Source organism: Leucopleurus acutus (assembly GCF_964270905.1).
Source record: "Leucopleurus acutus genome assembly, chromosome: 8".
Taxonomy (NCBI): domain Eukaryota; kingdom Metazoa; phylum Chordata; class Mammalia; order Artiodactyla; family Delphinidae; genus Leucopleurus; species Leucopleurus acutus.
Window position 1 is genome coordinate 21,221,359 of NC_139151.1, and position 21,421 is coordinate 21,242,779.

At 49.0% G+C, this 21,421-nt stretch overlaps 2 protein-coding genes across 4 annotated transcripts in view; one reads left to right on the forward strand and one right to left on the reverse strand.

The window, feature by feature from the left end:
- PPP2R1B (protein phosphatase 2 scaffold subunit Abeta) overlaps positions 1-10,957 on the forward strand; it is a gene marked incomplete at its 5' end in the record, with an annotated part of 36,082 nt that extends 25,125 nt beyond the window's left edge. The window contains 4 exon segments of the mRNA XM_082844785.1: positions 611-723; positions 9,791-9,800; positions 9,803-9,870; positions 10,831-10,957. Of these exon segments, the coding sequence (XP_082700911.1) occupies positions 611-723; positions 9,791-9,800; positions 9,803-9,870; positions 10,831-10,923 (284 nt within the window). The 3' untranslated portion in view covers positions 10,924-10,957.
- Positions 10,958-11,741: 784 nt separating this feature from the next.
- Positions 11,742-21,421, reverse strand: part of SIK2 (salt inducible kinase 2) — a 127,725-nt gene continuing 118,045 nt past the window's right edge. The window contains exons 10-15 of one of the 3 annotated variants that reach the window (XM_082844781.1): positions 17,708-17,936; positions 16,938-17,222; positions 16,629-16,792; positions 15,752-15,862; positions 14,930-15,021; positions 11,742-14,216 (exon numbers count right to left, since the gene is read on the reverse strand). In XM_082844781.1, coding sequence (XP_082700907.1) covers positions 13,643-14,216; positions 14,930-15,021; positions 15,752-15,862; positions 16,629-16,792; positions 16,938-17,222; positions 17,708-17,936 — 1,455 coding nt within the window. In that variant the 3' untranslated portion in view covers positions 11,742-13,642. Of the gene's footprint in view, positions 14,321-14,929; positions 15,022-15,751; positions 15,863-16,628; positions 16,793-16,937; positions 17,223-17,695; positions 17,937-21,421 lie in introns of all 3 variants that reach the window. The other 2 variants (XM_082844780.1, XM_082844782.1) reach the window with 2 other exon arrangements.

Below are 21,421 nucleotides of genomic sequence, written 5' to 3' on the forward strand. Positions count from 1 at the left end.
GCTGTCACCTTGTTCTCCTTGGTTGAACAATGAAGCGCTTGTGCTCTGATGTTATGTAATTGTTTCTCTCTGATTCTCTCATATTCCTCTTTCCATCCAGTTCCTTGCTCCTCTCTCCTGTTCACTCACATGTCTCCAGTCTTTTTTTTTGTACCTAGAATAGTCTCACTATTCCCCGTTTGCCTCCACGAGCCTGCTGTTTCCAGGAAATTATATAATGTTCAGTTGAGATGGAAATCTTCTGGAGGATGAAGAGAGTTTAATTACTCATTGGGTAGAGAAGCCAAGTCATTTCTTTATTCAGAGTTGTTGTCTCAAACTGATGTCAGTTCTGAAAGGAGTCCGAACTGTTTGTCTGGGGCTCTGTAGGCTGTCAGTGCTCCAGACCTGAGGGATCACCCAGCCGGTACCAGTGGCCCTGCGGGGTAGCACTTTCCATGGCTCTCGAGGAAAAGGCGCCTTCAGTGAGGTCCTGGGGTGGACCAGCTCTTTCTGCACAGAGACCCACGTGCTTCCCCACTGCAGGGCTGGAACACCTGAGGCATCGCAGGTGGGCTTAGGGGGATGTGGCCTGGTTGGGACAGTTACAGTCCGCTGTCTGTGTCTCTAGTGGTGGCCCAAAGGCTGAGGAAGCTAGATTTTCCTGTGAAGGACAGTGAAGAGCCCAGCACCCCTGGGGCTGACAAGAACCACTTCCTGAGACCCAGAGAGGACACTGGGAAGGTAAGTGCTGCAGACACTCCTGGCCTGAGTCCTTCCCTTGCCTGGGCCGAGGTGTGGGTAGAGGGCAGCCAGCGAGGCAGCGAAGCCAGATCTTTACCTCGCTCCCTGAGGGCACGGTCACGTTTTGAGGGCCACGGGAGTGTATTCTTAAAGCCTGTTGCCCTGCTTCTTGGCCTTCCTTCTGGGAATGCTTTCTGAGGGGTGGGGTGGGCTTGCCAGCACTCTGTCACTCGTGTGGCTCTGCCCCCATGCAGAGGACAGAGGTGGTTGGCTGAAGAGTTGCTGTTCCCGCTCACCTCACAGAATAGACAGTTCTCATTTGCTACAGTTCCTCTCAGGTGGTCACTTCCATTCAAGGAAAAAACCACTTATGTCAATTTTACTGGGTAAGAGTCCAAACGTTTTACAGGCCCCACTTGACGCCCCTCTGGAGGAGGTATGCCAAAGTTCAAGTTCGGCAAAGTTGGTGCCGGCCACTGCCCTGGGGCTGTTTGTTAGGAAGGTGATTTATGACCTACAGATACGTTCAGAAGAGCAGCACGGAGGGTCTGGCTGCCGTGAGCTGATGTCAGGCTGCATTTAGTTTATTTGGAAGATAATGGTATTTTCGCACCCACTCCAGTGGGTTTGCTTGGTGAAGCTTCTAAGGATGGGAATAAAGATACAGACCTACTAGAGAATGGAGTTGAGGATATGGGGAGGGGGAAGGGTAAGCTGGGACAAAGTGAGAGAGTGGCATGGACATATATACACTACCAAACGTAAAATAGATAGCTAGTGGGAAGCAGCCGCATAGCACAGGGAGATCAGCTAGGTGGTTTGTGACCACCCAGAGGGGTGGGATAGGGAGGGTGGGAGGGAGGGAGACGCAAGAGGGAAGAGATATGGGAACATATGTATATGTATAACTGATTCACTTTGTTATGAAGCAGAAACTAACACACCATTGTAAAGCAATTATACTCCAATAAAGATGTTTAAAAAAAGAGTTTGTCTTATAAATCTTTACGGCTTTTCCTTCATTTTCTGTGAACTGGGGCCATGCGAACCTTGTGCTATTGTCCAGGCCCTGAACTGTAGTCTTTCATCTCAGAATGTTCTCCCCTCCCTGCCGCGCTGTGCACTGTTCTCCCAGGGCCGGCAGCTCCCGGCTGTTCCTGCAGTGGCTGCCCCGCGGGAGGAAGTGCCGAGGTGACAGTGCTGCTTACAGCCTCAGCAGCCCTGGGCCCTTTCGTCCGTACCTCTGTTTCACTGAACTTGGCCTCAGAGAAGAGACCGTGGCCGAAAGAGTAGGCATAATAGTCACAACTTTTTAGACCTAAGCCACAGACTTCCTTGGGAAGAAAGGAGTTATGTTTTCCTACACACTCAGGGTCAACTGGCCATACCATTAAATGCACGGTTTGCCTTTGATCTGCAAGTGGAATAGTTGAGGCGACCCCTCTGTGGCAGACTTGCCAGGTCTGTAGGCGGCCCCTGATGGCCACAAACTGGGGAAACAGTATTAGCTGCTTGTTCCTCAAGCCTCGAGCCTTGGTAACTGTGCAGGCATCTTGTCAGGCACCTGGCAAAACCTCACTGAATCCTTGCAGCAGTGTGGTAGGTGCTGGCAGCTCTGTTTCTCAGCTGGTCAAGAAACTCCCCCCAACCCTGTCGTGTCTACTTGGACGTCTTTTCCAGCAACGGAGGCAAGAGGCACTGCTAGGCCTCTGAGGTTGCAGATCACTTAACCCAGAAAAATCCCCTGCCCCATGACTCAGGGAGCCTTCCCCGCGTTTGTTTCACTTAAGGAAAAGGACTCGAGGGTGAGATGAAAGGGAGCTGACTGTTGCCAGGCAGAGCCCTGCGTGTCAGGGGCCAGCAGCCAAGTGAGTGATCCAGGAAGTCATCCAACTGCAAACCAGAAATCGTTCTTAACCCCTCACTCACTCACTGTCCGTGGCCCATAGCAAATTCACCCATCTGCCCCGATGGGGTCAGAGGGTCCCTAGAGCCCTGGGAACTGCCTCCAAAGTCCACTGGCCTCTGGGCCCCACGGGAGCCATTCGACATCCCAGGGCTCTGGCCTGCCCCTTAGTCCAAGAGGGAATGACCCCAAGGGGTGAGAGCCAGTTCCTTTGACGAAGGGTGTCTACTTGGTTCCTCCCAGACTGGCCCTTGTTGTCTGCGGAGCCGTCTGTGCTCTGGATGTCGCCTGTGGCCCCCGCCTCGTGCAGGGAGCAGTGCGGCAGCCTCGTGCTCCCTGCCCACCCTGGGTCAGCTCGGCAGCTCCTTCCTGGCGGCGGACGGTGGCCTTCCCTCCGAGCCGGGCGGGACTGCCCTCGTGGACGGTCCGAGGGCTGCTTTCTGACGACAGAGCTGCTGACGGGCCTCTGTCAGGCGAGGGTTAACAGAGGATTTGTTTATTGAATCACGAAGTAGCTGTCACATGATTTTAATCAAAACACCATTTCCCTGACAACAGTGATGTCAGTCTTGTTATTGCAGGAAGGAGCAGCTGCGAGGGACAGTCAGGCTCCATGCTGAGCCCGGGTTCGGAGACTCAGATCGAGGGAAGCATCATAAATGACGCTTGCAGGCACCCATGTGCCAATCTGCCCTCCTCTTCCTCTTCTCTCTGTCCTGACAGCCTGTCCTGCACAGACACTGGCTGGAGCCCGGCCCCCGTGCCCCCGGTCTCCGCTGAGATTGCACCTTCTGCACTCCTTGCTCCTTTTACCCTTGTTTCTACTTCTGGTTTTTCCAGTTTTCCTTATTTTCCCGGAACTCAGTCATTTGGGCCCCTAGGATCTCTGGCCTCTGACTCCTGGCACCTGGCTCTCCTCTGTGTTCTAAACTAGCACCTACTGGTGAACCAGAAGTCCTGCTAGCCCGAGGTGGGGGACTGTCCTGCAGCACAGGAGTCTCGGCTCCCTTCGGAGCCAGCTTCCCGCGGGCGGAGGGGCTGCTGTCCTGTCCTTTCTCTCCCGAGGGCAGGTTAGGGGAGCCTAGGGCAGCCTGAGGGTCTCCAGGGCGGTTCGAAAGAGCTTGGCTGTGGGTGCCTAAAGGCTAAGAGCTCCTTAAGGAAGGGCCAACCTCAGGGTTGCAGGATTAGTTCTCTTAAGCCCAGAAAGACTACAGGAGGCCTGCGTCCGATCCAGCTGAGGACTGATCACAGAGATCAGTGTCAGGGAGGTCGGCAGCGGACCGCTCCCAGGGCCAGTGGAGCAGTGTCCTCAGGCTCTGCCTTCTCTTGGCACCTTCTCCTCTCTGGCGGCTGGGGAGCAAGCAGCTGTCTCTGCAGAGAAAGATACCCAGGCTCTCCAGCCCTTCTCGCTCCAGGAGCTTCGCCTTAAAAGTTGGGAGATGGATGAAAACGGCCTCCTAGGTGGGACATGGATTCTCATGGATGTTCCTTCATCTGTGGTACCCACGGCTGGTGCTGCCCAGAACTCATCACTGAAAACGAAGAGTTTTCAGTGGGCAAAGTTCTTGGTTCTTAACCTGGAGCAGGTGCTCAGAATAGGGCATCCACCCTTAAGTCTGTGACGGGATTTTGCAGGCTTCAAGCGACCATTTTCTGTGTCCAGTGTTGGGATGCTCGAGTTAAATGAGAACAAGACAGGGAGAGGTGCGATACTGTGACAAGTCATTAAAGGGAGCTGGGGGTCTTCTGAGTGCTTTCTTATTGGAGGCCGTGCTAGGCCAGGCTGCGTCCGAACCTTGCAGGAGAGCTGTGGTTAACTCAGCTAGTCTATGTTCCCAAGTTACCGCTGGGATAACGGGCTTTTGCAATGATTTGCCCAGGTTAGCGGCAGGGCTGGGAGTGGTGCCAGGGGCCGAGGACTCAGCCAGAGGTTCTCTGCTGCCTCCCGGGCTGTCCCTGGCAGAGAATGGGTAGCCTCCACCCTACCTGGAGGGCCTTTCTGGCCAGAGTGGTGCTCCAGGGGGTGGGCCGGGGAAGCTAGGCTCTGTTCTCCCAAACTTGCTCCTGGCCAGGCCCTCCTTGCCCAGCCCTTTCGTCCCCGGGGCCTACTCCAACTGCCTGGCTGCCCTTTGACCCTCTCTTGGCTGGCACAGGGACGCTACTAAGCATTTGGGCTTCTCTAGTGACCAGAGGGCAGTTCTAGTGGGCCCCAGACTGGAGTCGTTTCGGCTGTGAACTCAGGATCCCGCAGCGTGGCGCACTCCTAGGAAAGGCCTTGGGGGCTTTCCCTCAGTTCAGTTGTGTTCCGCCCCCCAGCTCTGTGGGTGGCCCTGGCGCGGTGGTGATGCACTCACTCCCGAGGGTCAGGGTTCCCAGTCAGGCCCCCTTTTCGTATCTCAGGTCCCATTCAGGGAGTGAAGAGAGCAATGGAGTCAGAAGCTCTCAAAGCCTGCCTGACAGGGAGAGCGACAGCTTCTCCCTCCGAGAGGCCAGATCCCCGATACCTCTTTCTTCTGGGCCCAGATTTTCTGAGCTCTCTGCCCAGCCAGCTCTTGGGGGCTCAGCTGCAGGGGGAGTCCACTTCCCATGGGCAGTGTCCTTTCTCATCCGGGGTCCTCACCTGGTGGCTCAGCCCTGCACCTGCTTCACCTCGGCTTCAGACCAGCTCTGAGTCAATGCGCTTGGGAAAGTCCCTTAGAAATTTATACAAAGGCAGCTATCAATGCTCCCTATCAATGTATTTGCAACTATGGGTCCAGAGGAATTCAGCTGCACCAGCAGATTGGGACATCTATAGCAGGAAGGCTCCTTAGTCGAACGGCTGGAGGCACAGAGCAAGCTCCGCACGCTGCCTGACCGGGCTTTTGGGTTTGGCCTCAGTGATTTGCCAGTGATGGCTAGTGTCTGAGGTGAGGGTCCAACCCCTTCACTTCAGTCAAGACCCACATCTGTCTCCCAAGGGGACACGGTAAAGTATGGGCCATGGGCAATATTCCATCCCTCCAGAGCTCCTCCGCCTTGTCATTTCTTTTCTTTTTTAAAATTTAAAAAATTTTTATTGGAGTATAGTTGATTTACAATGTTGTGTTAGTTTCAGGTGTACTGCCTTATCATGTATTTGAAGTGACATCACTGGGGCCAAAATGAGGGCAGAGTGGCTGTACCCTGTGCAGGTGACATTTATTTTGTAGCTATGTGGCACCCAGGATTTAGTAGTGCACAAAGCCCAGAACTTCCTCCCATGGTGCCCTGGGGCTGCAGGCAGAGCAGGGGGCTCTCTTCCTACCTGGATCCACCCAGGGAGGGATGGGAACGCTCAGCAGGGAGGGCCCTACCAGAACGGTAACTCTGAAGAGCGCGAGGGGTTGCAGACCGAGTTGCTAATCTTGAGTCAGGGGTTAGAAACCCCTCTAACCCCGTGAATGGGCCTTAGGGGGTCCAGGAACCAACTCCTCCCCTGAAATTATCTGTCTAAAGTTGTACGTCTGTGTACGTATGTTTCCTAGGAAGAGGATCCAAAGCTTTCATCAGCACGTCGAAGGGATCTGTGAAACCTCAACTTAAGAACTAGTGGGGTGGAAAGGAGCAGACGGCCAACAACAGAACCTTGGGTGGGGCCCTGACTGGCGGCGATGGAGCTGGGCTCTGGTGACTGCAGACACGGCATCACCTTGGAGGTGTGGGCACAGCTGACAAGCTCTAGACCCCAGCCCAGCTGGGCCGAGGCCCTGGATCTGGAGCTCAGGTCGCCCTGGTCCCTTGCACTGAGCCTTTGGCTCACGAAGGCCACAGACCGAAAGATGTTCTGCACAACGTGAAGGTCAAGGGCTTGACCGGCTGCTAAAGGTCTGGCCGGTCTCTGCAGGCAGGTCTGTTATTTTTGCCTGTACCCTGGACACGGGGGGTTGTTTTTGGCAACACAAAATCAAAACGATGGAGAAACTTGGTGGGAAAGGGGAAAGTTTGTAAAACATCCTTACTGAAATTGTTTTCCTTTAAAGAAAGGAAAAAGCAATTGAAACGCAGTGTTACTGAAGTCTCGGTTGCAAACACAGACGACAGCCGTTCGGGGCAGGACTGAGCGCCTGAGGCAAGCGGAGCCGAGGCAGCAGGGCAAGTCAGTGGGGAGGGCTCCGCTCTCTTCCTGCCCTTGGCCGTCTCCTCCGGGTCTTCCACTCCCACCAGGGCCAGTGGATGGTCCCTCAGTTTGGACGCTGTCTCAGTTCTATAGCACGGGCTCAACTGGAATGGTCTGAGTGAAACCAAAGCCTAAACTTGCTGCCAGAAAGTAGGATTTTTTTTTTTTTTGGCCGCACCACTCGGCCTGCAGGATCTTAGTTCCCCGACCAAGGATGGAACCTGTGCCCCCTGCAGTGGAGGCGTGGAGTGTGGAGTCTTAAGCACTGGACTGCCAGGGAAGTCCCCAGAAAGTAGGACTTAATAGTGCCCTTTCACTCAGGGTCTGGCACTAAAACAAGTCTCGAATGTATGAGAGTGCCCCAAATGCCTCAGCAAACGGATTCTCCAGCACCCGAGGGCACTGAGCTGGCTCCTGTCTCTCGGAGGGGGACCGCAGTGTGTGCATGTGTGCGCGCGTGTGTCTGCACACGCAGCGTTGAACCCTTTTGCACGGAAGATGTGCCATCGTAAGTGCCAGCGTCTGGCTGGGCCCCCATTCTCTCCCTTTGCCCTGCAGCTTGTCATAGGTGAGCCCAAGGCGCCTGCCCCCTCCTGCTGCTTCAGAGGTCCTTGCCCGGCTCCGTCTCTGAAAGTCCAGGAGCCCCAGGCAGCCCGGGTCTTGTCCGTGTGCAGAGTGCGGTTAGCCGTGCTTCCGTCAGCGTTCTCAGCAGCTACCGTGTACTCCGGCGATTTCAGAGCAAGGTATTATTTACCCTGCTGACGTCAATGAGAACATATTATCCACTGTCCTTTTCTGCAGCCTGAAACGAGCACCAGAGCTCAGGGAACACAGCCACCTTCCATACTTTTCAAAATTCCACCCCAGGCCTGATGAGGGAAAGGCCCTATCTCATCCACCTGACATTCATATCACCCAGGCTCTTTCTTAGAAAACAAGTTGTTTTTATTTTAATTCAAGAGGGTTGGAAACGTAAAAACAGTACATTTTCCTTGCAGAAAAGTACCCCATTTAAATTACGTTTGATACAAAGATCATTTATTAAACTGCATTTTAAAGCAATTTTCTAACATTGAGTGACACGTTACATTTTGATTTTTTTCACATTGGAGCTATTATGATTTGCACTCAAAATACCAAAGCTATTGAACTCACCATTTTCTTAGTAATTAAAAAAAAAAAGCACACAGAAAAAATAACTACAATTAGATTAATTTAATCAAAAGTAACTCTTTCACAAACCAAACATCCAGCAAAGACCACCCTCCTCCCTTCAGAAATAAGCAAATAATCTTGCCCTTTCTACAAAGTGCAAATATCTCTGTATCAATTTTACTTCCTAAATTGCAATCCCCAAAGAGAAGCAAACCTCCTTTTCACTCTGGTTCTTTTTCCTTCAGAGATTTTGGTGGAGGCAGATTTCTCTCGCCATCAGTAGTGGGACAGCATCACCACGTGTATTTCCTTGATTGAGCAAATCTTGCACAGATAGGCATCACACAGCCAGTGGCAAGTCCCTGTTATCTGTATTTGCTAATATAACATTATTCCAATCTGGGGTCATATTTTTCCAGGATGTTATTTTGTACTTCTATTTTTAAAGCTCCTCCCTAACCCACCCACTTTGCCTCTGAAGACAAAAGTATTCAAAGTATGTTATTTTTTTAACCCTAAAAGTACTTGATCAGCACTTCTACTTGACGGGTCTTAACTGTAAAGATGATACTTTATTCCCCTCCTCAGGACTGGGCTGAGTTCCGGATTCTTTTCTGAGCGACACCCTTTCCTGGGGTTGAGTCTGTTGGTCTGCGATGGTGAGTCAAAGCAGTGCAATTTGGCCCCTTGGCGATCAAGAAAGGGTGTGTCCCGTCATATACTTTTTCAGGAGGTTACTGTATTGTGTGAGGTGGAGAAATGAGACATCTGTGATGTGAACCTGAACTTCTGTAGTTAATGGGACGCTGGAAAGATGGCGATCTGCAGGGCCTGTGTCTCCCTTGGCCTTGTTCATGCAGGGCCACCTGGACAACTACAGTTGTTACCTGGAGGGCAACACTTCCCCCAAAGCCAGGCGGCTGTCAAGTGGGAGTAAGGTTTCGGGGACAATGTCACATTCACCCAGTGCTTAACCAAGGTGGGGGCTTTGTTTATACAGCTGTCTGCTCATGAGAAGAGTCAGCTGCTACCCAGGAGGGAAAAGCGTGGATTGAGAAGCCAGAGCGCCCAAAAGCCCGTCCCGCCTCCTCCGCTCACGAGCTCTGTGGCTTGGACAAGTCACATAGCCTTCCCAGAGCTTTGGTTTCCCCAGCCGTAAAAAATGAGGCCTATTTGCTCAACTAACTTCATAGTATTGTTGTGAGCATTAGAAAAGATTACTCGTGAAAGTGCCTGGTAAATTGATGTACAGACAGAAGCTACTGCTCCTTTTGGACAGACAAGCTGAGCGCTTGGGCAGGAACCATCAAACCTATCACTGGCTGCGGGCTGTGCTGCTGCCTATTTCTCAATCTCTACAACAGTAGGTGCCCCATTCTGCCAAATGTGTTGAAATCTGCCCAGATGTGGACAAGATGGTGGTACAGCTAGGGTGGCTGCGAGTCTTCTGTAATCAGCCAGGCTACCTTCACGGGGAAAAATGGTGAAACAAAGATGTGAGGGGCACTGTGAGACCAGGGACTCGGGGTCCAAGAGGGGCTGTGGAAGGCCAGCCTGAGGTCATCTCGTGCCTTCCAGGGGCTGCAGGCTGACAGACACAAAGAGCTCTGTAATTAGTCTCTTCCCTGGGACCACACGCCAGGGAGGACCAAACCAGCGAACCTGTCAGAAGGGATACATAAATTTGTTATCATTTGTTTTGTCCAGCTTAGAAAGAGAGGCAGATGATACTGCTCTTGTCTTCCACACATCACTCTGAAGATAAGTTCTGGAAAAATTTCCAGAAGCAACAAAACGATCAAAGATCCCTGCCTATACAATGACTCCAACTTACTACCTGTTCTCCAGTTTTTACCTTTGATGTCTAGGCACAAAGAGACTGAGCGGCTCGGTGGCTTCCAAGAAGGCAGTTGAGGCAGTCCAGTTTAGGGGTACACATGCAGCCAAGGTGAGCCCCGGCACAGGGGTTCTGCAACTGTTCACTGGGACCAGTGTCGTCCAATGACCCTACGAATTGTCTCAAAGGAGGACGAACGTGAAAAATTATCTAGAGTGAGATTTTCCTTAAGCCAACAGGGAGCTTAAGTGTAACTGCTGATACAGGCTTTTAAATGTAATCCAGGGCTAGAAATCCTGAGCCCAACACAGAAGCCAGTATTCACCTGGGGCCTGACCACAGCTGGGAGGACCCTGCAAAGGAAACCATTCATTTCCTCAGGTCCACGTGTGTGAACCGCCCGCACCTGAGCAGGGGCTGTTCTGACCACCGTGCGCCTGGACCCCCGACCAGCCAGAGGGGAGGCTGCCGCTTCTCACCTTTCTTTAATTTCTGGTTGGCCAGCCAGTCACTCTTGGGCTGTGAACACACCCTTCTTCGCAACTCTAACAATTAGGTAGAACTCATTTCTCTGAGAAGCCCCCTTTCGGGCAGAGAGGAAGAGGCCAGTGCCACCGCGAGTCCCTTCTGCAGAGGCCTGTCCTCGGCTGGGGGCGACACTCACACCAGGCGGTCCCCTCCCTCCCCATAAGGGCACAGGCCCCCCACTACTCTGAGGTGAGGGCTGCTTTGGTCCCGATCGCGGGCTCCTGCAGTCCTGCCTGCCTGACTTGGGACACCGCTTCAACGCTCTGAGGAAAAAGCGACTCTGACTTTTCTCTTTCCTCGGAGGCAAAGTTGGATGCAGAAAGGCAGGAGTCCTAGAGTGCCATCTCCCAGTCCTCCTTGATGGGCCCCAGATGCTTCCCCTTACGTGCAGATTGGAGGGTCCTCCTCTGTGTTCCCAGGGCAGCAAGAGGGCGGGGCAGGCCTGGGCGGGGCAGAGGCGGCAGGGGACAGTCAGCGCAGCTCACCAGTTTCAAGTGGAACATCCACCCTCTCTGCTGCACTGACGTGCTGTTTGCCTTACAGGGACCAGCATATCAGCGGCATGTAAATACTAGAGACACACTCGCCCAACTGGAAATTGCAGAGCTAGTGCATTTTCCCCAAAGCAGAGACTAATACCCCTGGATTTAAAAAAAAAAAAAACAAAACAAAGCATGAACAAAAAAATAGAGTACCACACATATTGCACTTTTTGCTGAATGAAATTTTTACCTCACGTTCATCTCACCAAAGTCTCTTCAGAGGAGCCTGGTTTACAAGATAATAAAGCTAATGGTTATTATACAGTAGTGTACACACTGCTAATGTGAAACAGACTGGAAAGAAAGTCATGATTTCAAAGTACCTCTAGTACTAAGCCTTTGTAGTGTTACTTTAGTATCTGTGAAGAGAAAACTGCTTGGAGGCTCACATAGGTCGCTCACTAGTCGGGGGACAGAGCAACGGCGATGGTCAGACGGGGCTGGGAAAACACCTGACTGACGGATGGCACCAGTCTCCTCTCGCCAGCTTACGTTTCAGCAAATACAGATTGTTATGGAATTTATTGATTTCTGCTTGAAATAAATGAGAAAAGCAAACAGGAGCTTACAACATAGTCCAGCAGGATGGGTCATGCTAGTCACCCTGCTGTCGTCGGTCTGAACAGACCCGCCACGGCTGGGTGCTCCCCAGTGTCTACCTCTGGGGCCTCGACCCTCCTGGGGCCTCTCCCGCCTCATCTGTCAGCCCAGTCGTCCTGCCGTAGCTCCCGGCTTTCCTGGGCTCAGTGGCTCATGGCCCTGTGGGGGGCAGGCATCTATGCCGATCTGTGACTCTGCCATTCCGGGGACTCTGAAATGAGCGGCCCCCGTTTTCAATCTGGAAGGCATTTTAATTTCATAAATATTATAGCGCTTCTGTAGAACATTTTGGGAAAACATCCTTCTGTCTAAACAAATCAAGCCCTGTTTTATAACTGCCTTATTTTGCAAAGACTTAAAACAGGTTAGAGATCTTAATGAAAGGATCTCTTAAATGAAATGATGGTGTCTATTTCACGAAATCATCAATCTTAAGCATGAGGAGGAATAAACAATCCGTAGAAGGAACCTAATTCCTTCTTCCTGGGTTTTCACTGCGTGTTGTCAAATCACAAAAATGCGTCCTCCACACCACCCTCCCTTGCTCACACCCAGAGGCCAACCCCAAGCAGAGGGCTTCTGTGGAGCGTCCTGGCACCAAGAGGAGCCAGGACAGAACTCCTAGACCTTCCATGTTTCTCCCCACCTGCGTGGACACGTACTACAAAGAGGAAAGGCAACTTAAAGGTGTTTTCTAGATGCAGCATCAGTGTAGTATCTCTCTTCTTTGTGCTTTAAGGAAGATGCTTTGTGCTTAACGCATTCATCTGCTGATAGGACAAGCCATTCTAAAGGACAGAAACATAGTCTTTGTAAATAACACTGAATTTGTAACACTTGGATGTTACTGTCCAAATGACAGATTACTCCTTACTTCTAAGTACAGTCAACTAGCCGTAGCATCTTTGTTACTTATTCTGATGACTGGATCGTAAGGGTTAATAGTATACACTGTGTTTGGCAGATGATCTGCTTCAATGGTTAACACCTCTGTGGTCTTTTGAATATTGCTGTAATACTTGAACATTTCATTGCAAGTCAAAACTCTAAGGAAATTAAGGATGTGATTCCCACATGGTGGAAAACAAACTGAAGTGACTTTGGATTTAGCATCGACATAAATGGAAAACTGTTGGTTTCTACAGAAAAGAAATCATTAAAGCATGATCTGGGGGGGAAAAGGCACAGCACTACCACTTCACATGGGAGATAAAAGTTCATTTTTCTCATCCTTAAAATTTCTAAGCCCTATATGAAACTGTCCCAATATACAAAGCTCAATAAATGACTAGCAACATCTAGTGTAAAGTCAAAGTAGTTATTACATTTTAAAAGAGACGCTAATTCCTCTAAAGACCAACTGCCCCAAACCAGAAGTCTCCACAGAAGACTGTGCAGGAAGCACCCGTCTTCCCCGGCCCAGGGCTGCTGTTCTTGACGGTTTCTTGAGTTTCCTGCCCCTGGTCTCCACTGCGGTGCATCTCTTGGTTCCACAGGCGACATCTTTGGAGCTCTGAGGACACTGTGACCCAGGGCACCTTCTGAAGAGGTGTGTCACCTATTCTCAGATGGAGGTGACTGCCAGTCTCAGGGGTCAGCACCCGCTGTTACTCAGTGGGCCCTGAAACAAAGCTCACGCTCTTACCGCTTGGCAGTGATCTCGGGGACAACTTGCATCAGCAGCTTAGAACTTATGATTCACTGACAAAGTACAACTTTCTTTTATTTCCTGTGCATCAAATTTCATCATGTATTCTTGATTTGCCTTTAAGGAACATGCTGTTGCTTGGTTTCAGTGAGAAATGTATTGCCTTTTTTTTTTTGCCTATACGTAACGGCACACATTTTTTCCTGCTTTCACCAAGGTTTCCCTCGATAATGAACTGATGTAGTTCTGTGTAAAACCTAGATCTGGATGTCTTCTTCTTATAAAACTTTTGTTGGTGGCTCTGATGAGAGCTTGCTCCACTTGACCTAAGGGCATGAGCTGCAGCCTACAACTATGTTCCAGCACTTGCCACAGAAACCCATGGTGGGACGGAGCCATGAGGAAGCAACATCCACCCGGCCAGGCCCTCTGATTCCAGTTGGGTGACTTGACTTTTTCCCCATCAGGGAGAGGGGGGGAAAATAAGTTTTAAATTGAAAAGGCTGGAATAAAAATAGAAATACACACTCTCTTCACCTGACCCGCCTCACTTCCCACGCTGAGGTTAATTTACCAGGACGTAGCCACTGTGCTGTGGGTCCACGGCTTCCAGCATTTCACAATCAAAGAGTCCAGGGAACTCCGAGAGCGCTAGAGGGTCATAGCTGGAGGGGGCCTCCTGCAGTCCTGAGCTCCTGGGACAGCCCGGCGCCGCCAGGCCGCTCTGCTGGGCTCCATCCAGGGAGTACTGACAGGGACCGGGGCGATCTGGCTCGGGGGAGGCCGCGCCTGGCAGCTCGCAAGTCTGATAGGAGAACTGTAAGGGTGCCCGGGCGGCCCCTGAGTGCTGCGGGGGCGGTGGCGGGGGAGCAGCCCGGGGACCTGGCGAGGCGGACAGCGGCTGCAGCCCCATCTCCCGGTACTGGCTGAGGAAAGGGCTGTACTGCATTTGCTCCGAGGCAGGCTCCAGGACGGGGCTCAGGGGCTGGGTCAGGCTGAAGGGCGGCGGCTGCTGGGATGGCGGCGGTGTCTCCTGGTGGGGAAGGGGCTGTGGGTACGAGCTCTCTGCTATCTGCATCTGATTAAAATATGCCTGCAGCTGAGACTGTTTCTGGAGGAAGAGCCGCTTCTGTTGGAGTCTAAGTTGGCAATACCAAAAGAAAGAATTTTAAATCTTCTTCAGTGACGGCAATTTTAATGTAAATCCAGTATCAGTCATTAGTGTCCGTCCTCCCACTTCTCTCTTTCCCACGGCAGGAGGAAAAAAAAAAAAAAAGTGGGGGTAGGAACCAGTCATGTTTGGTTTCTTAAACCCAATCTTATTTTTTGTCCCCCAATTCTGGCTGATCCCTCAGTGCTCAAGTGAACACGAATTCCTTTTCTCTAAGACTCTTTTTTTCTCCCTATGAAACAAGAGGCTGATTTCCCATCTGGAGTGTTTTGAAGCGGGGTTGACACCTTGGTCTCTGTGGGTGTCTGTAGGTTGATGGATTAGGGTAGTTCTACCTTGGCCAAGGTGTTTCTACTAGTGAGGCCTGGGGGCACGGGATTACTACAAGGGAGGATGGAGGCCTTCTCTCCAGTATAACCCACTTAAACTGCAGTAGCTCACGGATCCTGAAAGCTTAGGTCTATTCATAGCCCAAAGGGGAAACACTAGGAGAAAAAGAAAACAAAGCATGCTTAAGGCTGCTACTCCCTGACAGGCTTATAGTCCATGGACAGTGGAATATCCATGTTAGCGTACTGAAACCTGTTTTCCTGGTAGAGGCAAATACTAGGGGAAAGGACAACATACCCAGCTTGTCTGCCACAAAGAAAGTGATTTCTTTGGCCAACCACCATCTCTCACCTGTGTTCTTGCAGCTGCTGTTCAAGGCTCCGTGGTGGTTCTTTACAATAAAGCTGACAGGTGTTCTGAGCTTTTGACAGAAGGCTGGGCTTCTGGAAGAGCAGAAAAATACAAGCGTGACATGTTGTCATCTAGGACGCAGTCATTAGACTGTACTTCTGCCTGGAGGACGAAGCCAAGTGAGTCCTCCAGAATCTGCGCAGGATGCAGGGACTGACACTTGCTCGTTGAGACCCTGGGAGAACCTGTGGCCCAGCAGCATTGGGTCAGCAGGCCTGGGCTGTCTCAGCTCTAACCTGCTTCACTTTTCTGTCTCTAAAAGTTCTCTAGGACCGGGAGGTTCATGGAGACTAAAAACAATGAGAAAAGTGGAGTTAGATCTATAGCAAAGGCCACGGCACCTGCTGAATGAACAAATGATTCATTCTTTATGGAATCTATGTTGTATCATTTTTAAAGATTTTTGGGCACCAATAGAGAGCTGATAGTACATTTTTTGCTGACTCGAGATTTCCATTTTATTTATTATTCACTAAGAGGCATAATATAGAAGTAAAGAAACCAGGGTTCCCTTTCCTGCTGCTCAGTGGCAGTACCCTTTCCTGGAGTCTGAGGACAGACCTTTTCTGCTGCCAAGACAGAGCATAAGGCTAAGTCTGAACATGTTTCTAGAAACTGCAAGTGCAGAGTCAGACCCACCTGCCTATAAAGGAATTAAGCAGCTGCCCTAAAAAAATACCAAGCAAAACAGGTTCCTGCTTTGCAGAAAGGCAGATTCAGGACGAACAAAGTGAGCTGGAGCAACAAGGGGGAGGATCCCACCTGGAGTCTGTGCTGCAGGTACTGGGCTTCCAGGCTGTGCCGCTGGGAGAGCTGAGGGTGCGCGCTGCCGGGGAGCGCAGACACGCTCTTCTGCTGAGGAGGAGCTTCCCCCTGAGGAGCAAGGGGTGGAAACACTTTCAATTTCCCACGTGGGAGAAAGTTTCAAATCTCAGTTTAAGCACCTTGGCAAATGTCCAAGGGGAACTCCAACTCTGTTAAGACATGACCCTCAATGCTTTTACAGTAACTAGTAGGCTGAGGGTTAATCACTTTGCAGAAAGTGTATACATGCATTACCTGTAGTAAACGATTACCTAGTCAGTACTGGAGCAAAGGCCCCTGATGTCAACAGAAGCTTATTACCTTCATGTGGGCATCAAATGCTATAATATCCCTGATGTACTGAAAATGGGCTCAAATAAAATGTATTAAATAAACAGCAATAGTTTTTGTATTTTTAGCATAAATAATTCACTTATAATATTTAGTGAAGTGATATCACATCAAAAATAGTGGCAACAAGCTTCTCATTTGTACTGTTATTTGTTTTCTGTGTGTGCGCGCATGAAGGGAGGGGCGTTCAAGGGAGACTCTTAAGGGGTATAATTCATATAAAATCTGCCCTATGAACCGAGCATCCCTTGGCAGCATCCAAGCCTCCATGTGGTACTGATCACCTGGGCCAGCGTGGAAGGGTCTAACCCAACCTGTCAGGCAGATGGCAGCAACAAGGAAGGCCTTCAGGCTGTGGTCTTTCCAAAAGAACCCTATTTGCTCCAGGACTGGAGTAAATCCTCTAAATGAAATGACACACCATCAGGACGAACTGATGCCTTATTCTCACCTAGCCACTGTGGGCAGGGCCCAGAGCACGCACCTGAGGGCAACTGCTGCCCAGGTCTTGGAGCTGAGGAGCAGGCGATGCCAGGTTAGGGTCTGCCTCTGATCCTAGCTGCTCATAGAGCAACTGCACTTTGTTCAACTCTAGGATTCCTTTGGTTCTAGCCAGATTCTGAAGATGCTGTCTAAATGCTACAATTCCTGAAAGAAAGAACAACGACCAAACAGTTTAAATAAAACACAAGGCCTTTCAGTGACCAGAGGTATGAAACCAACATGGCAACAAACCCCACCCAGTCCTACAACACAAGAGCTGTAGGAGCCAGCAGAGAAGGCAGGCAGTCACCTTGGGTGAGGGAAGTGTCTGACGCCCGGCGGCCCTCTCTGAAGCTCACTGGAGACCTGTTGTGGGCCTCTCGTTTCTGGGAGCTCAGAGCCTGCATGGTGGGGTTGGCAGGTCTCAGGCTCACGAAGGGAGACGTCATGCGGGGTGAGGGCTGATTGGCTAACATGATGTCCTTAAGGGAAGGGTTGTCCTCAAGAAAGTGCAGGTCCCTCTGAACAGACCCCATATCATACTCAGAGTCCACACTGTCAAGGGAGGGGTTGTCACTCATGGAGAAAATTTTCCCTTCAAGAGAAAAGACAAAAACAAAACACAACACTAATATGACCACCAATCAATTGCAACTTCTTGGAACATGGGATACAAAGCATAACTAGCTTGAGTTTCCACAGCAACAGTGTCCTTAATTTCTAACCAAAACATCTTTTCAGAACTTTTTTACATGTCAATTTAATCAGCTTCGAATTCTGTGGTGAAGACACTCCAGAACCTGTACCCATAAGATCTTGGCCACTCCAAAAGAGCCAGAGGCCTCGATGAGTCACATCGCACTCGGATGAATCCTGGGCGTCAGGGGAGGCCACTCAGAGACGTTTCATTTTAATCTCTGAGAGCTGCTGAGCAGGCCTAATCTTAACTCCTGCTGCATGTGGTCCACAAAGAAACAAGACATAGACAACATTCCAGGGGCTGGTTGGTATCATTCCTGTTTCTTGGAGAAGACTCAAGATGCCGGGAAGACCCAGGCCGGCACTTACTGGAAAGCGTACCTGAACCAGGCATCACGGCCAGCTGATTGGTCACTTCCGACAGAGTGTGCCGCCTCTGCCCGCCGCGTGTGGACTGGAAGGCGCCCAGGGCCCGCCCGGGGTCTTCCTCGGCCTCTCCTTCTGTCTCCAGCCCTTCATCAATGGAGGTCTCCATCACGTCGCTGGGCAGTGACTGGCACCCCTTCCTCGCCAGGACAGGAGGCACAGGGTCCAGGAGACAGCCATTTACCTAAATGTCAGTGTGACAGGGATGTGAGAGGAGCTATCAGGAGCTGCTCTGCTGAGACACTTGAAGAATCCACAAAGGCAAAAATGTCAGGACCTCTGGCCAATTACAAATTAAGTAAAATATTAAAAATGTACATATTGGTTACTAATGACAACCATGTAGATTAGAAGTTAAGGCAAGTCAACCAACAGCAGCACTTAAGAGACAGAAGCCCATTATGACCCAAACTGGCACTGCCTCCCAGGTTTCTCTGAGTCATCATGATTACAATGAACACTTTTTTTTAGTGGTTTCCAGATGAATAGGGTCTATTAGCTTGAGGCCTACCAATTATTATTATTTTTTTTAAATAAGGGAAATGAAGAGGGGGAAGATGAGATTTAGTAAAAAGAAAACAAAACCAACTGCACGGCTGATAGATAAGAAAAGAGTAGTCACCAGCATTCTTCTAACGTTCAACCACATACTGGAAGGCTCTACACATACTGGAAGGCTCTACACATACTTCTATATGCATAATTTAAGTACCTGCACATTGGATTTAGTCTTTAGTTGGTTCTATGTGTCTAAGGAATGGAAGAAAGAATTCTTTAAAGATGGACATACCACAAAAAGGAGTGAAAACAAAATTCAAATGGCAAACAGCCAAAGCCTTCCATTATAGAATAACAAATGACTCACAGGCCCCAAATTCCAGCAGAGGTTAACGAGCGGCAGCGCTCTGAATTCTCTCCGCTCCAGCAACACACACAGTATCTGCGCTTCCTATCCCACGGGGATGAGCTCAGCACAGCTCCTGAGTGAGAGCGTCGCCTTCCTCTGCAGTTGCCAAGCAAACCACCTTGGGGGGGCAGACACAGCCCACAAAGGGGAGCTGTGGTTGCGAGTTCTTCTGGCTGGTAAAAGCCCCAACGAGGAGGCAATTATTTACCTCATTACCTTATCTATCCCCCCATGGAAATCAATCCAGTTTTCTCCTATGAATAGCTGCTCAGGAACAGCCAGGCAAAAGACTGAGCTCCCAGCAGTACTTTCACCTGGAATACACCGGGTAGCGCTATTGTTTCTTTTGGAAGCAGGAGAGGCTCATGTATGTGAGAGGTGACGTGGGACATCGCTATGCCAGACACAGGAAACTTTCCTCTTATGGCAACCAATCTGAAGGCGCTGCGAGGCCCTTTATTTGGAGAGGGAGACTTGGGTGACTCAGATCGTTGTTTGCTTGGGGGAGGGGATGGTTATTCCATAAAATCTGTTCTGGGGCTGTAGCCATTACTTGGATAAGGCAGCTAATGCACTACAGGGTTTTAAAGTGACAAGTGGCCACTTAAAAGGAAGGGTAGAAAATGCTTTCTTCCTAGACTAAGACCAATCTTCTCCATGGCACCAGAAAACAAAAACTCTGAAATCTGGCCAGGAACAATTATGCTCCCCTTCAACCATCCCCAGATAAGTGTTCCCTTTTTAACTAAACTTGAAAGTTTTCTTGTAGGAAAGAATGGTGGCTTGGGGACTTAACATTCATAACTCTACGCTACGTTCCTTGACTGTCTACTAGTATAATTTTCTAAGACTAGCCAAGGATGATTTGGAAATGAATAAAAAACAACAGAGAAAAGACTGTTATCAAGTAAATATCTACTGAGCATCTTAACATTTTATAGCATATGTCAAAATTTTGTCAGATGTTTCTTGCAAGAAATATTTTGCAAGTACCGCCTTACAACCATGCCTTTCTTTCCTTAGTAGAGAAAGGCCACTTTTTTCTGAGTACTCAAAAAACCTTGCAGTCCCCCCAAATTTACGATTTTTCTTAAATTGTCTGCTTATAAATTTATTTCCTCATCTAGACTACAAGAAAAATTTTTATCGTTCATTTAACAATGTTTGCTGAATTCAGTTTCACCCTGGGACAGGTAGATGACAATGATCTGGTTTTTCAGATGATGCTTGGTGATGACTGAAGCAGAAAATGCTGTGGTGACCCTTTCACAGTTAAGAGGTATGAACAGAAAGCTGCCCTAGAGCTCATTCAGTTTACAGGTGTGAACACTTTCATCTCTAAGATCAGTTCCTGAAACAGGTGATAATCATGCCACCTTTGCCTGCCAGTTTACCCAGGGACTTGATATAACAAATTAAACTCTAGGATTTTGTGACTGTAACATGGGCTGATCTATCTCAGTGACCTAAGCTGCTAGAAATGAGATCTTTTGCTCTAGGAAACAATCCAGGCTAACTGTAAACTCTAAGACTGCAAAATACAATATGGGTGAGTAAAACGTACATTTTCCAACACAGTGTTTTTGCCTTTCCTTAAAGTTCAGTAGATCACTTCCCTTCTGATAAGAGATCTCAGATGCAGTAGATAGCATACATGTAGGAGTCAGCCTCTCAGAAACTCCACCACTAATTGATAATACCCCTGAGCTTACCACATACACAAGATTCTAGCACAGGAGATTGCTAGACTGTTATGGACTGAATGTTTGTATCTCCCCTTAGATTCATATATTGAAGCCCTAACATCTGTGTGGCTATACTGGAGATGGAGCCTCTGAAGAGCTGACTAACACGGTAGACTAACGTATAGTACTAGCCAGTGAGCTTGGAGGCTGGGAATGTGCCTTATTTAATTTGTATCCTAAGTGCCTGGCAAGTTTGGCATATATTGAAGAGGCTCAAACCTCAGCTCCATCACTTATTAGGCAAGTTGTTAACTTCTATAAAGCTCTTTTTTTTTTCTTCACTTGTAAAATGGGAGTAAAGTTGTTTGGGAGGATTAACTGTGTATATTAACATTATTTCTGGACCAAAGAGAATGCTATTTTATAACAAAAAATTTTTAAAGCATGAGAATAAAACAACATTTTCTTTTAAAGCATTTTTACCATCTTGAGGCAAATTAAACAAACAACCAGGTGAGGAAGAAAAGCACTAGATATCCCAGTTCCAGAAATGTATCCTAGGGAAATAAAAGGTATAGTTAAAAATTTAGACACAGGGATATTCACCTGAAGCATATGTAAGGAAGCAAAAAATATTCAAGTACCTGATGTCCAAAAATAGAAGAGTAGTTAAATAAGGGTGCATCTAATACAATATATTAGGCAGTTGTTAAATATAACTCATACTTTCAAAGAAGATTTCATGGTATGGGAAAAATGCTCATGATGTTATATTACATAAAAGCAAGGTACAAAATTACATATAATAGAATAAAATTTTGTTTTAACAAGTCTACCTACGTACTGAGTCACCCTATACTCATCCACCCACCCATCCATCTATCCATCCATCTATAACTGACTCTAAGGAAACATGTCAAAATGGGCTTACCTTTGGGTAGGGGGACTATGGATAAATTAATTTTTTTCCTTTATCCCTCTTTGAATTTTCCATGTGTGATTCTGACTGGTTTGATGTCTTTTAATTAGAAATTTAAAAATCCAAAGTCAGAAGTAAAAGTGCAATTTCTCCCCTTT